Raw genomic sequence first — 15,641 nt, 5'->3', positions numbered from 1 at the left:
TATAACTTACCCTGTCCCAAAATATAAGTAAAATGTATGTTAAATTAAATTTTTACACTTATTATTTTTCTTTTGTTACTATGATATTGATACGAAGTTTATTTAGCAGTGACTAATCTTTGTTGAAAAATTTGTGGGACACAAGATAGATTCTTCCCTCGCAATTGTTTTTTTCTTACACGTGTTATTTTAATTGAAAAATTATAAATATTAATTAAACTTATATATTTTTTTTTTATCATTTTATGAAACACTACAAGTTGAATCGGCTAATTTATCCCCAATTATTTTTTAGAAGTATTTTTCCAAATTTGATTTCTATAGTTTTTGTGAGAGAAAAAAAACAAGAACAGTTAACTATATTATGAAATGAGACGTGGATAAAAGGAAAAAGCTGTGCATGGAAAATTTGGAGCGGAAAAAAATGCAAATTATCGTTGTGAAGGCGTGGCAATGGACCGCCAAATTTGTTTTTGCAACCAACAGAATTGGTTGGAAGCGTTAAACAGTGAAGTGACACGAGTCACGATGGAAGAAGCAAAGAGAAAGAAGATCCAACTGAAACCGTTTTCCCCAATTTCCACTCCTAACAATAATACCCTGCGTCATTCTGCACTATCTTCTCTCAAATCAATTTTCAGATCAGAGATTCGAAAATGGCGAAATCTAGCGCCGACGATGCCGAACTCCGGCGAGCTTGTGAAGCTGCAATTGAAGGCACCAAACAGAAGATCGTCATTTCCATCCGAGTTGTCAAGACTCACGGTACCTGGGGAAAAGCTGCTAAGCTTGGTCGTCAAATGGCCAAACCTAGGGTTCTCGCTATTTCTAGTATGCGCCATTACTCTCTCATTCTCTGCATTTTTCACCCAATGTCTCGCCAAAATGAATTGAAATGTTGCATTTGTGAATTTCGGTGTGCGTCTTATGGAACTTGTTAGATGAATCAGTGCCTGTAGTGCTCGTTGTTTTGTTGATAGAATTACTTGGTTCTGAGGGTGTGTTATTAGCTATGAAGCAAGCACATAGTGACGCATTGACACTAATTACTTTTTTAGAAAATGACACAATTCAATGTAATCACATGACTCGCCTTCATCAAGCGTCGGTGCTATAGAGGTCACTAGCTTAGGCTATATGTTTAAGGGTTTACTCGATTAAGTTGATTTCATAAGGAGTTAACATGTAGTGTTTATGCATTCAAATACTTCTGCGAGTTATGAAACCAGTTAATAGGCAATTTCTGTTTAATGTTAGCAGCGGCCACAGCGGGGTTTTAATCAGAAAACAGAGACTATGCTTCTCTTATTTTAATTTAACACATCATTGTAGGTTTTTCCTTCTTGTATTTAGTATAAATGCGAGGAATTAGCATTTGAGACATTATCTTGCAGTGTGTTCTTATCTAGTTTATATACTGGTAAGATTATCTTGTTTGAACAAAAAGGAATAGAAAGGTAGGCGTTCTTTCCGCTCTGTGTAGGTGAGTGCATGTGGTCATCCTGTGTTACTGCTGCAATTAGTTGTTTTATTCTTTATCTGTAGAATTGTTGGTGACAACATGTTATTTTGTGTAGCAAAAGCGAAAACTCAACGGACAAAGGCTTTTCTTCGAGTTTTAAAGTATTCGAATGGAGGAGTTCTTGAGGTGATTTCCTTCTCATCCCTCTTCCTTGCCTCTCTGGGACATGTTTGATTTTGTATTTTGTTGCCATTCCCATTCCATTTCACGAAGGAACCAGAGAAGTTGCATTTTCCTTGGATGTTACTAGTATTGTTTTTTGTTTTTTTTTCAAAGATTTCCTGTTCATCCTATTCCATAATCCATCTTCCGTGTGCTGGTTTCCCAAGAAAGGAAACAAAAAGACTGCATTAGAAAAAAATGATCTTTGTATAACTCTAGTTGAAATAATGCTCATACCACCTTTGTTGCCTTCCTTTTTTATTTAAATTGTTCAGTATATACAACTTATCCTTAGCGACTTTGGACCCTTGCTGCAAGGTATAGCCGTGTCAGTTTTGCTTTATCTGAAGTGAAGAAATTGTCTACCTTACCTTTGTTGGTAAAAGAAACTGATAAACTGAAACTGGTTCAGCTAATACCTCACATCCCTCTGTCACAAATTTGTCTTGGTCAGATGTTTTAACATATTTTATCTATAAAGTTCCACGGAAAAAGACAGTGCTTGTGTAACATTTATCGTTCTTGCAGCCTGCTAAGATATACAAGCTGAAGCATCTCTCAAAAGTGGAAGTTGTAACAAATGATCCCAGTGGATGTACGTTTACGTTGGTAATGTTCCATATTTTTCCTTCTTCAATACAAATCGTTATGTTATGAAGATAGTTGATGCTGGACAATCCAAGTAGGGTACTCTGCTGATAACTTAGGGCTCCCCTACTCTTTGAATGAAGAAAACTTTATGCATATAATCACGTAGTAATAAAAAGCATTCCATACGTGTACACTAGAATTATGCTAGCAACACACTCTTTTATTGGTTGAAATTCATATTGGTCCCACTAAATTCATGTGGGGCCTACATGATTTAGCTGAACCATTTGAATTTCGATCAATAGAAGAGTGTGTTGCTAGCTCTCTCTGTGTACACTGTAGTAATAATAAGCTATTAATCAAAAGATGGAAAAAGATACTCCAAAATAGAACGAAATCCCTAAATAACATTGACAAGTAACAATAAAGAATCCCAAACAAAAAACCCTAATTATAATATTCAAAATCCTAAATAATTAATAAAATTAAATAGCCTGACTTACATGGCAATGTTCTCAGTTTGTTTTAAATGTCTTTTGTTTATCTTTTTTTATTTATTTATTTTTTTTTCCAATGGGGTGCAGACTGCAGAGTACTGATGAATGTATGTCTTACAGGGATTTGATAACCTCAGAAATCACACTGTGGCTCCTCCACAGTGGACAATGCGCAATATTGACGACAGGTTAAATCTACACAAGTAAATTTCAATCACCTATGATCGTATGTAAGGAGATGGACTTTTGTTCATTGTATCTATTACATTATTGCAGGAACCGCCTCCTGCTTTCTACCTTGAATATCTGCAAAGATGTCCTGGGTCGCCTTCCTAAGGTTGTTGGTATTGATGTTGTGGAGATGGCTCTTTGGGCTAAGGTGCATAATGGTCTTCTAATGCTCAAGCTTGAAGTTGCTTTACAATCAAGCTACAGTCATTGTCTTCTTTACTTGTTTAATTTATGTACTCAACATTTATTACTTTCGACTGAGGGTGACTTATCTCATTAGTGATCTTTAAGTCCTTGATTTAATGCGGAAAATTATTCTAGACCCTATGTAATTGATGACTAATTTCTGTTGATTATTCTAGACCCTATGTTCTCTATATTTATTTTCACCAATGTTATATAGGAAAATACACCTGCAGTTTCCACTCAAAATAACCAAACAGATGGTGCTACTGTTGAATCTGCTGTCAATGAAGCAGAATTGAAAGTCAATGTTGAAAAGGAGCTTGTCTCCCAAGCAGAGGAAGAGGACATGGAAGCTCTTTTGGGAAAGTAGGTGCTATCATTCAACTTAAAATGTATTCCGAGGTTAAATGTTTATGATGTGTAAGAATATAATGTCTTATGGGTGCAGAGGGTTTATTCAATGCCATAGAAAGCCTCACTTTCTCTATGAAATTTTTGGCCATATTTTACGATTGACATTCACAAATTAGTTGCTAATGTCATGGTGTAATTTTAAAATCTACTAGAAGCATCTTGGGGATAGAACTAAGCCAACACCCAAGTAGGGATTACTTTATACCTAAAAGGGCGTGAGGACATCCGTGGTGTTACTACCCCCCAACAAATAGAAAATACCGAACATGATACTTCTACATTTTGTCAAAAAGAATTCAAATGAAACAACTATGTGCTTGCATTGGTTGGATACTGTAACGCCCATACTAAACTTATCTAGAATATCTAGCATGTGCGTTAAATTTAGTACCGGAAACATTAAAATTACAATAATAAAAATTTCGACTGAATAAATATCTGGAACCCAATGGTCCCACTGCATTTTATTGAATTCTAATGACCCAAGGCACGATCTGGATCGACCAGCTCTGATACCAAATTTTAACGCTCTGTAAAAATTCTAGACATTTTATATGGGCGTTACAGATACTCTTTTGATATGTATAGATTTGAATTATATTATGTTGAGAAAATCTCTCTATATGATTAGGTTGGTTAGTTTTTATCCCTATAATCAAGGGATTTGATTTGTAGATTTGATCGTAATCACTTGGTTATAAATAACAAGGCTGAGAGAGTAATTTCTCTCAAGCAATTCATCTATGCCTGTATAATTTATTAAATCCTATCTTCTTTAATGTGTAGAGTTAAATTGTTGTAGTTTTTGAATGGGCAGTTATATCACGGGTATTAGTCAAGCAGAGGCGTTTTCTGAAAGGTTGAAAAGAGAGCTCCAGGCTCTGGAAGCAGCAAATGTGCATGCTATTTTAGAAAGTGAACCTCTGATAGATGAGGTACAACTATTCATTGAGTTGATTATTACCTTTCTTTTACTGGTATCACATTATTGTTTACTTGTGTTTAACAGACCCCTTATTTCATATTGTATAGTGTTGCTTAGTTTTCTCACCTTGTGAATTCATAATGATAGACCGAAAAATCCGTCAATTTTTTTCAAGTCATGATTATAATTATTTAAAACGAATACAGCTTGGATTCTCTACCTTTTAGATAAACCAGTTTGCTTAACTTATCCCTTAGGTTTTGGGCTTAACCCAACCCCACAAAACCGGCTGGTGCCCAAGCCGGTTTTGAAGCATGGATTAATGTGGGTGGAATAATGGGAAGGGATCTCGAAACACCCTATCACGCCCACGGTTGAACATCTAGAACGTGGTCAAATGGTGGTGGAATCAAAGAGATCATGGTCCAATAATGGGTCTAGGATAAACTCTAATACCATATTAAGTTTTAGGCTTAACTGAACCCCAAAAAACACTCTTGTAAGGTGAGAACTGCCCAAACGATATAACCAATACTTAGGCCATATCTCTAGTTGATGTGAGATTCTCCTCAACAATCCCCTGCCTAAACCTTTAACCTTTGCCACTTCAATGGTTCAACCATTAAAGCTGTTGTGGTAACAACACTATGATCGGCAAAATGCTACTTCATTTTATTAATCCCCATGCTTCTCATAGTTGGTTGTTTAAATTTGCATTCACACGTTTTTATGAAGTGACTCATACTGATTTGTGTCTTGAAGGTTTTGCAAGGACTTGAAGCTGCTTCAAATTGTGTCGAAGACATGGGTGAATGGTTAGGCATGTTCAATGTGAAACTCCGACACATGAGGGAGGATATTGAATCAGTAAGGGCTTGTAAACTTCAAGTTGGAGCACATTGTGCCTATTCACGTCACGATTTTCTTTGTGGTTTTATAGCAGTGTTAATGGAAATCCCTGTTCATTCATTTAATTGATTTCTTAGTTTCTTGGCTAAAGCATCGCATGTCACATTCACAAGTCTAGTAGATTTTCTTTTTGTGGTTTGATCTCTGTTCTTCTTTTTCTTTATGCTGTTGTAACCACAATAGGAAGATACTTATGATTTTTTTTTCTTCCTTTTTTACTCTGTTGTCTACGTATATTAATATCTTACATTTATTTTATTTTAAAAGTTTTCTTTTCTAAAACCAATACCAAGAACAATGTGAAAAGGAAAAAAGGTAAGCAGGAGGAGAAACAAACCATGAAAACAGACCCTTTATCTCCCAATCTAACTTCGAAACAGTTACCAAGTTAATTTTGTAGCATCCAAGTTTCACTTTAGTCTGGAGTGGAATACCTGGTTTGATGGCACATGTGGTGAATCTTGATTCTTAGATTTGTCCTTTTTCATTTGAACCAGTTTATGTTGCTTAGCGTCAAAGAATTTGACTGGTGTAAAGAGTGATAAACTTAATGGCTCTTTGCTATTCAGCCCTGTGGAGAGGGACGGGATAGCTTTATTGTCTTGAGCATTTTTTTCCTTTTTTTTTTTTGTGTCTGTCAAAGACGATATTGTTGGGAACCAGTTGTTAGGAACCATTTTGCTAACCTTCTCACTAAGCCACTCCTCTAAGATTTCTCACTCAGACACAAACCTAAGTTGGAAGACAAGATGACTCTCGTTCAACTACCTTGACTTTGAGGCAGAAATAATAGTGTACATTATAGGTTTCCAAATAACAGACTCACATTCTGTTATAGCTATCACTTAAAATCACAGTCAACTACTTTAACTTTAGTATTAATAGTTTATGCTCTCTTTAGACTAAAAGAAGATTAATATTTGTGTCAATATTCAATCTGTGTCACTCTTTGGTGCACATGGTTGGAAAGTAAGTTGCATCTTCAAGGAGATTTCATTTGATGAAAATCTTCTTTTGGCTAAGTTTACGCATCCGGGCTATACTTTATGTAAAACTTATGGTACTTTTTCCAGGGTTTCTTTTATAGATTGTTGAGAGATTGGGTAGCTTTGCTGGATTGTAGTGTTATTTAATCTCTTGTTTGTTTTCTTATCCTCCTAATCCTTTATAACGATCTTCTCTTTGTCTTAATGAACTTCATTAATTAAAAAAAATGTCATCTTCATCTTTGTTCACTTTACTTTTCTTATTTCTAGATTGAAATCCGCAATAACAAGTTGGAAATGCAATCAGTAAATAACAAATCTCTCATTGAAGAGCTTGATAAACTTATTGAGCAATTGAATATCCCTTCTGAGGTATGTCTTTACGTGGTGAATTTTCATAGTATGAGTTTAATATATTTAATATTTATTTTAATGAATTTTCATTTGCTGTAGTATTCAGCATTTTTGACAGGAGATTCGTTTGATGAAGCACAAATGCTTCAAAATATAGAAGCATGTGAATGGTTGACCGGTGCCTTGCGTAATTTTGAAGTGTCTAACATAGATCCTACTTATGCAAAGATGAGAGCTGTATGTTCTCTGCCTTACTTGTAAATATGGGAAAGTTGCTGATAATATGGTAACAAAACAGTTCATGGTGATACAAACTTGATTTCATTTGTTAAAAAAAATGAAAGAAATAAAAAAAAATTGAGGAGGAAATTGTGATTTTTATTCATTAGTTGCTAACATTTTGATTAGTTTGATAAGTTTTTTATGTCCCTATTTTGATTTTGGAGTCTCCCTAAGCAAATAAGTTATTCTTGGCTGTATAAAATTAGGAAAGTGTTAAAAGAGGGAGGAGAGAGAGAGAGAGAGAGAGAGAGAGAGAGAGAGAGAGAAAGAGAATGTCACACATAATTTCCATTTTCTGTTTTCACTAATAAATCACAATAACGTCACACACTGTCATAGTTGTTTTTCTGCTTTCAATTATTTCCTTGGTTGATGTATAAATCTTTGAAAAGAAAAATAAAATAAAGGGGACATTTTGTAATTATTAAGGGAAACAGAAAACAATACAACAACAAGAACCAGAAAACAATATCAGAAAATATTTTCTGAAATCAAATAAATCTTAAGAAAATATGAAAACCTATTAAGAGTGTACTTGCAAAAGTACGGTAATAGAATCTAGGGTTAGACTGTTTTTGTGCTGCCTTGAGAGTGATCCCAAGGGTGGTATTTATAGCCCCTTGTGGGTTTGTTTTAGCGTGACTTAAGCCCCAAGTTAGCTGGGATTTTGGTCTTTTAAGTGGTTTCTAGAGGTTTCTAGAAGCTATGGAAGGCGGCGCCCTGGGAAGGGCGCGCCTGGGCTTCAGGAGCCCTTCTAGAGGGCGTCTGAGCCTTTCTAGAGGGCTTTCAAACCTCTAGGAATATTATGACGGTCCAAAGAGATAATCTAAATTACTCTACATGATACCATGAAGATACTATGAGATATTTTTCCCATGTTTTAACTAAAACATTTTTAGGACCTAAAAAGTCATTGGTTTTAATGGTGGTTTTTCTACTTCTGCAGTTCAAAGAGAAGCGAGGAGAACTTCAAATAATAAAATCTACTTTCGTCAGGAGAGTTTCTGAATTTTTGAGGAATTACTTTGCTACTTTTGTTGATTTCATGATGAATGATAAAAATTACTTTTCTCAGGTATTTTCTGCATAAATTATTTATGGAACTATAAACTTAAAATCTTTAATTTTCACTTTGTCTGCTTTCTTTAAACAGCGAGGACAGTTGAAAAGGCCAGATCATGCCGACCTTCGATACAAGTGCAGGACATATGCACGCCTTTTGCAACAGTTAAAGGTTTGATTATGAATGAAATACAACATCTTCTCAAAGTTTAGTTTTGCAAATCTATATTTGATGAGTTTGCTTCTTTTTATTCTCCTCAACATGCAGATTCTCGATAAGAATTGCTTGGGCCCATTGAAAAAAGCTTATTGTTGTTCTCTAAACTTGCTTCTTCGCAGGGAGGTCTGAGATTACAAATACTTACTGTTATTATTGTTATTTTTATTTATTTATCATTTGGTGGTAAAATCATGCTATGACTTGAACTTGAGCATTTTATGAACTGCAAAGTGACCACTATACATGTGGAAATATTCACTGTTGTAATTACCTGTAAAAAATCATGGTTTTGAAACAAAAATTGCAAAACATTACTAGCATGAAGTTTTATGAAATGTCTTGGACACGGTAAAAAAATCCAATGTAATCTCTCTTTCCTGGATATCTTGAGTGATACAGAACAGGTGGAAGAATTTTTTTTCTGAATCATTGTACAAGGAATTTTCGTTATGTATATACCATTCCTTACCACTGTTTTCCAATATTAGTGTTAAGTTACAGGATATAAAGGACCTAGAAAAACTATGCGTCTATGCGCGAAATAATTATAAAGGATTATTTAAATGATTTTTCAATTTTCACTACATGACGCTATTTGATCCAAGTAACCAAATCTTCTAATGGAAAAAGTCTTTGGTTCTTTTTGTTGATATTAATTTGGGTTCTAGGTCATATTTACTAGTTTGTTATGTTTTGGTAGAATAGTGTGTATGCAGAATCTAAAGTTTCACACATCCCTTCGCAGGCCCGTGAATTTGCTAATGAACTTCGTGCTAGTACTAAAATTTCTAAAAATCCAAATGTTTCGCCTGAAGGTTCCGTGGGCTCTAGTCAGAATGTAAATTCTGCCGACTCTTCTGCAATTTCTGATGCATATGCAAAGATGCTCACTGTTTTTATCCCACTAATGGTGGATGAGGTGAAACTTATTAATATTCACTCCTTATTGAAACTAGTTTATCTTCAATGAACTTAAAAGTGTAACTATTCGTGATTATGTTTCAGAGTTCTTTTTTTGCACACTTCATGTGCTTCGAAGTTCCTACGCTTGATGTTAATAAATCTGGACACAACGATGATGATGATTTGGGAATTGCAGACATCGATGAGAATGATAGTAAATCCGGTACATTTACCTCACTCTCAACAAATATCCTTTTCGAATGTTTTATATTTTATAATTAAACATTGTGGTTTGATTTTCCTCTGTTGTGATAAGTTGTTTCATAATTTGGCCATTTATTTATTCAATGTTCCAGGTATAAGTTCTGCGGAGCTTGCAGCTTTAAATGAATCACTTCAGGATTTGCTAGATGGAATTCAAGTATGCATAGAATGAAATCTTTCTCTCTTTTACAGTTTGAATTTATGATATGAGAGGAACGGATCTGGATCTTCTCTTGTTACATAGGATACGGATCTGATGAAAATTTTATTGACTTGTTCCATATCTTTTTCTTATCGCACTCATCACTGTTATGATTCGCAAGAGGACCCAAATCCCAGATAATGTGGTAAAAACCTTGCCAATTATCCATAGCAACTCTGTGCATTTATCTTACATACGCTGAAATTGGATGTTATGGAGTGATGATCAAGTTGTTCCTTATAACTTATAAGTGGACACTTTGCGATAAGTTTATGGATCTTATTAAAACCTTGTTTGAACTAGCTTCTAGCTTACGTAGGAGCTTCTCAACTGAACTAAATGCTTAGCACTTAACTTACAAAAATGCCCTTATGCAGGCATGCCATATAAATGGCAATCACTTTTTAGATTAGGGATCTTGGAAAATGTTGAGGTACAAAAGTTGATTCAAACTTAGAAGTGAAGCTATTAGTTAGCATACTTGTAGCACTGCAAGATCATTTCAACTTATTGTTTCTTATAAGTTAAAAGATTGTGCTGCTATAAATCTGCTCTGTAATTTATATAATTTCAGGAAGACTTCTATGCTGTTGTAGATTGGGCATGTAAGATTGATCCTTTATGCTGCATATCAATGCATGGAATAACAGAACGCTATCTTTCTGGTCAAAAAGCTGATGCAGCAAGATTTGTCCGCCTTTTGCTTGGTGAACTCGAGTCTCGGATATCTATGCTATTCATCCGTGTATGTGACTAGCTTTATAAAGAATTTCCAATTACATTTAGAATATTAAAATGCTAACACAATTCATCTAATTGGAAATCTTTTAGTTTGTTGATGAGGCTTGCCATAATATTGAAAGAAGTGAGCGTAATGTTCGCCAAAGTGTCTTACCCTACATTCCCAGGTAAAATAGATCTTTGGAATCTACATTCCCCCTCTTTCTCCAATGAAATTGATATGTTTTAGAATGATAGCTTAGTTGTACAAAATTTAGTTTTTAGCCTGTTATACAGAATTTAGAATGTAAAAAAACCTAAAATATTCTATCTACTACATGTAGTGAAAACTCTGTAACTATTCAAGATTGTTAAACAGGGAATCATTATCTTCTATTGTAAACCTCATTAAGGTCAGATTAGGTTATTCTGGGTTAGTCTGATTTACATGACATTCTTACATCATTTTGAGTTTTAAAGAAAATTGTTTTTTTTTCGTCTAGTTCATTTTTAGATGAAACTATAAATATTGCATCTAAAGTTGCTTATCTGTCTAGAAATATACCGACATGGCATGCAAATGGACGACAGAGAAAAATTGCTGATGATGTGTCAAATTATCATGTTTGCTATGCATGCCAGGAATATGTTTAACTGTTTAAATTATCAACCTTACATTCATGTGAGCTCCCAGTAATGTATGTGCTTAATGCTAAAGAGATGGAAATTGATAGCAGCTAAGATATGGGTGGAGAATGTGAATAATAATGCTAATATTTCTCTGATATTATTATCAATTCAAGAACGCCCATTTATGCATCTACATTTATTAGCCAGTATATTATTTTGGTTTACTTGGAAAATCTGGGAATAAAGGCGTTATTTGAACTTTGAGGGAAGATGTTGATGTGTAAGAAGCATGACCATAGACACAAACATCAGAGACAATATCAAGATGCACAGGCTAACACAATAAAATATCTATAATATAGGGACACTAGAGAGCATATTAGCTGAAAACATAAAAGATGTTAATTTTAACAATATATGGTGCTGGTCAATATTTGCTCCTCTCGATTATCAGGTTCTCACTTGATACACCCCCTATATATATGTAGTCATTTACATTTTTTTTTAATTCAAAAAAATTGGGGAAGAGAGAAATTTTTATTAGTGTCCCCGAGCGGATTTGAACTTTGTACTTGAGGTTACAAGGCTATAAGCTCTTACCACTGAGCTAGCTCCTCAAGTGTATATGTAGATATGTACATGTGTAGGTTGTATGGATGAAAAGTGGAAGAGAAACACTTCCAAATTATAGATATTTTTTAATTGAAAAATTGAGATTATTTTCTTTTAAGAGTCGCATCTTTTAAGTGTTGAGCCCTATTTGAATGTTGGTCAACTAACTAAGTGGCTATGAAGTGTCTGTCGCATATCCAAACCATTAAATATTTAGTAAGACATTGGACAAGGAGTGTTCAATGCGTGTCATATGGGTGTCTGTGTAGGAAACTTCCCAGGCACTGTGATGTCTCAAGAAGTGTACATGTTTCATCATAGGTTGAAGTGTATGTAGCATTGACACTTTAGCTTGAAGGCACGTCCGGTGTCACCGACACATGTGATTGCGTTAAATTACTTCTATTTTTCTAATTATTTCCGGTGTTTATGTGTCAGTGTCGTGTTTGTGTTTGTGTCGGTGCTTCACAGCTTGAAGTTGATAAACTGCCTTCATTATCATACCAGCTGCACTTTTTAATTCCAATTTAATGTCTCAAGTCTCTTGCGTTAAGTGATGTTTTAATTTTTCTCTTATAGATTTGCAACCCTTGCAACAAAGATGGAGCAGTACGTTGCTGGACAGTCCAGGGATTTGGTTGACCAAGCATACATGAAATTTGTAAGTGATTCCTTTTAAGCACTGTTTTATTTTGATTCCTTTTAAGCTGTGTATTGTTTTGTGCTATCTCATATTGAACTTACATGAGAAACTTGGTTAATTTAAGGTACTTGCTTTCCTAAATGATGAAACTTTAATAAACCTAGTTAATCACCCTACCACTCTTGAATATGTTTTTTCTACCTGCTTTCTTTCTTCATAATAGAGGTTGTGGGAGAAGAAATATAGTTAAGGTGTTTCTCTTTTCTCATGCTTGTGGTGCATTTATTTGGAATATATGGCAAGAATTACCACCCTATGGTTTCTGTAGTGTACTTGCATCGGTTTAGATTTATGTTTTTTATTTTTGAGAGGGTTCATTTTTTCATGATAGTCTCCTTGTCCTACGTGGATTATGCCTCTGACTTTTGAGAGGCTTCCTTGTTTCTTTTGATGTTAGGTGGTTTCCCAATTGTTTTATTCTGCATTCTCCTTGTCTCTTATGCTGCATTTGGTGTAAAGAATGCAACGTTATTCAATAAGTGGGCAAAAAATACCTACGGTACCATAGGTGCTATTGTCCACTAAAAATCACTTTCTGCATATAGTTGTGGACTTTGAAGGCGATTATGGGCTATTATGAGCATTTTTAGCGAAGAACAACACCCATAGTACTGTAGGTAAACTTTGTCCTAAATAAATAATAATAAATTTAATTACAAAAATACCATATTGTTTTCAAAGATTTAAATTGGAAACAAAAAATAATAATATTGTTTTCATTCTTATACCCTTGTGGACCATAATCAAGAGTTGATAGTCTTAAATCATCTGTATTGTGTTGATAAATACAAAGGATGATTTCAATTGTGTACTGCTTACCCTCTCTAGTCTGCAGTCCAAGTATTCAAAATTTCTTCTTCTTTTTTGTTCATCAATTTATTTTCAATATGTAACTAATATCGGCATATTGTTTTCTGATGGGCTTGTTGCTTGACAGGTAAGCATAATGTTTGTAACTTTGGAAAAACTTGCACAAGTAGAGCCAAAGTACGCAGATATTTTCCTTATAGAGAACTATGCTGCTTTTCAGAATAGGTTTGTTTTCATTTCCCAGGAAATGAGGAAGCTCAAGGCTGCTTCAGTTTTCCTGTATGTTAAGTAGATTCTGTATAAGAAGGCAGAAGATTTTCACTTGTTATTTTGTTTGTTTTGCCCAGTTTATATGACCTAGCCAACGTGGTGCCTACTTTAGCCAAGTTTTATCATCAAGCTAGTGAAGCATATGAGCAATCGTGCTCACGCCATATTAGCATGATTATCTATTATGTAAGTATTTATTCTCTATTTTGTTCTGGTTGTTTACCATAGTCCATACTTGAATCTGTACCCTGTTGGAAATATCTCATTATCCATTTTCTGCCTCGTAAAGCAATTTGAACGCCTTTTCCAGTATGCTCGGAGGATTGAGGACTTGATTTTAAATAATGTTTCACCCGAAGAGGTTTGTTTCTTTCAATAATCTTTCATAAATCCTGCTCTACAACATTTCAATGTATCAGAATTCATTTATTAAATAAACAAGTTTGCAATGTTTTTCCTACATTATAGAACTAATCGTTGTTAATCGATTCCAAAAATCCTTTCTGGGCATCAAGTATAGAGTATGGAAATGAAAGGTTTAGTATTATTATTACATCTTCATTGTGTTGGGTGTGAAGGTGTGGGTTTAGTCCCTTATTTTCTAGAGATATGACCTCATTAGTGCTTCTAAAGTTCCGGTAGTGCTCATCTTATAAGCCAGTTTTGTAGGGTTTGTCTGGTAAAATGGCATGTCAGGTCAAATGGCTTGCTTCCTGTTGCTTTTTTATTCCTTGTATATATAGGGATTACAACATTTACAGGTATTTTGAGCTAAACGTTGCAATTAATGAGCATAGATCGATTCCTGATTTTACTAGCCTGTTCTAGCCAAGCTAATAAATATAATTAAGAAGGCAGATTAATTCCTGATTCACGTGATTGAGTTAAGTCCCACCCAAATTCTAACCCACTTCTAATGCTCGGACCTTACTTTTGAGCTATCTTTTCATTCTATTATTACTTTTTCCACTTTAGTGCAGTCCTTTTTCCAATAATTTACATGTGTTATTCAGTTGTGTCGGAATTAATGTTAGTAATTGGATTTGTAGCAAGACATTCATGTATTTAGCCATGTACCTAGGTAATATCTTCATGTACTTAGGTAGTAGCAATATCATTAATTTGCTTGTAAATTTAAAAATTATATTTTCATTGTTAATAGTGTAGAAATAGAGGATCAGCAGAGTGCAAATCACTCAAACATTTCTCATTTTCCTTAATCTAAATCTCCAAAATTTCTCTTCTCAACTTTGCTATGATCTTCATCTTCAAATTGACCTGACATTTATAACGTCTTTTATTTTCTTTCCATTTCTTTTTCAAAAATTACCGTCAGAGTTAGTACTCGCCATTTTTGTTTGCACCTCATAGTTGTCATTTTTGTTTATTTTCATGTGTACTGAATAGCCAAACTTGACATCTACATCCAGATATTTCACTTTCTACCTTAACAATTTATTGTGTTATACATCAATTTCAGATTCCTTTCCAGCTTGGGCTGTCAAAAGTGGATTTTCGGAAAATGCTAAAAGCCAGTTTGTGTGGGGTAAGTCTATCTTTTTCTACTACCCTTTTGCAAGTGGCATAATTTGTGACTTGTCTTTGTTTTTGTATAAATAGATGGACAAGTCCATAAATGCAATGTATAAGAAATTGCAGAAGAATTTGACTTCAGAAGAACTGTTACCTTCCTTGTGGGATAAATGCAAGGTATGTTGAGTTTTAAGAAAATATGATATGCAGAGAATGGTTTTTTTATTCCCTGAAAAAAATTAATGATGCTCAGACTTGGATGGCTTTATCTAAATCTAATTTAATAGTCAAGGATAAGTTCTAAGTATTCCTAAAGTTGTAGTTGAGGTAGGAAACAGTAATAGCTCACATAGCTTGATTGTTACATATTCAAGTTCTGATTTTCGTTTCCCCAAACTATGGCAGAAGGATTTTGTTGATAAATATGACAGTTTTGTCCAACTCGTCGCCAAGATTTACCCTGCTGAGTCAGTCCCTTCTACAGCAGAATTGAGAGAGCTTTTAGCTAAAATGTAAAGGTTTATGTGTGTTTACATTTAGTCATTCTTTTTTACTAAGATGAAATGTAATTTACATAATTGAAGTGCATTTCTATGGTTATAATTACTTGAAACAAGCATTTCATGTTTTGATATTAATTATTTCATTTTTTT

At 34.3% G+C, this 15,641-nt stretch overlaps 1 protein-coding gene across 3 annotated transcripts; it reads left to right on the top strand.

Annotated features, from left to right (window-relative positions):
- The first annotated feature begins 258 nt into the window (after positions 1–258).
- On the top strand, positions 259–15,604 carry LOC146942845 (exocyst complex component SEC3A-like). Of its 3 annotated transcripts, none has more exons than XM_085756922.1 (25): positions 259–831; positions 1,578–1,648; positions 2,213–2,293; positions 2,893–2,960; positions 3,049–3,151; positions 3,407–3,555; positions 4,421–4,538; positions 5,291–5,395; positions 6,694–6,795; positions 6,877–7,014; positions 8,006–8,134; positions 8,213–8,293; positions 8,390–8,464; positions 9,087–9,260; positions 9,347–9,467; positions 9,601–9,665; positions 10,285–10,455; positions 10,542–10,618; positions 12,252–12,333; positions 13,313–13,362; positions 13,533–13,641; positions 13,745–13,816; positions 14,936–15,001; positions 15,076–15,165; positions 15,394–15,604. In XM_085756922.1, the coding sequence occupies exons 1-25, from the start codon at positions 657–659 to the stop codon at positions 15,502–15,504; spliced, it is 2,583 nt and encodes an 860-aa protein (XP_085613048.1). In that variant the 5' UTR covers positions 259–656; the 3' UTR covers positions 15,505–15,604. The 3 variants fall into 3 exon arrangements, with proteins under 3 accessions (XP_085613048.1, XP_085613047.1, XP_085613046.1); XM_085756921.1 differs by having other exon boundaries at positions 13,313–13,410; positions 13,766–13,816; XM_085756920.1 differs by having other exon boundaries at positions 13,313–13,410.
- Positions 15,605–15,641: the final 37 nt, after the last annotated feature.

The sequence above is a fragment of the Medicago sativa genome, chromosome 3 (assembly GCF_051527215.1).
Source record: "Medicago sativa cultivar Bolivia chromosome 3, Bolivia_mono, whole genome shotgun sequence".
NCBI classification, from domain to species: domain Eukaryota; kingdom Viridiplantae; phylum Streptophyta; class Magnoliopsida; order Fabales; family Fabaceae; genus Medicago; species Medicago sativa.
This window is presented reverse-complemented; position numbering and strand designations above follow the sequence as displayed.

Bases quoted from the DNA above. Each gene is read 5' to 3' on its own strand.
- LOC146942845 (XM_085756920.1), top strand. From the start codon at position 657: ATGGCGAAATCTAGCGCCGACGATGCCGAACTCCGGCGAGCTTGTGAA. The intron at 832-1,577 runs GTATGCGCCATT...TATTTTGTGTAG, and splicing joins TAGGGTTCTCGCTATTTCTA to CAAAAGCGAAAACTCAACGG. The intron at 3,556-4,420 runs GTAGGTGCTATC...TTGAATGGGCAG, and splicing joins ATGGAAGCTCTTTTGGGAAA to TTATATCACGGGTATTAGTC.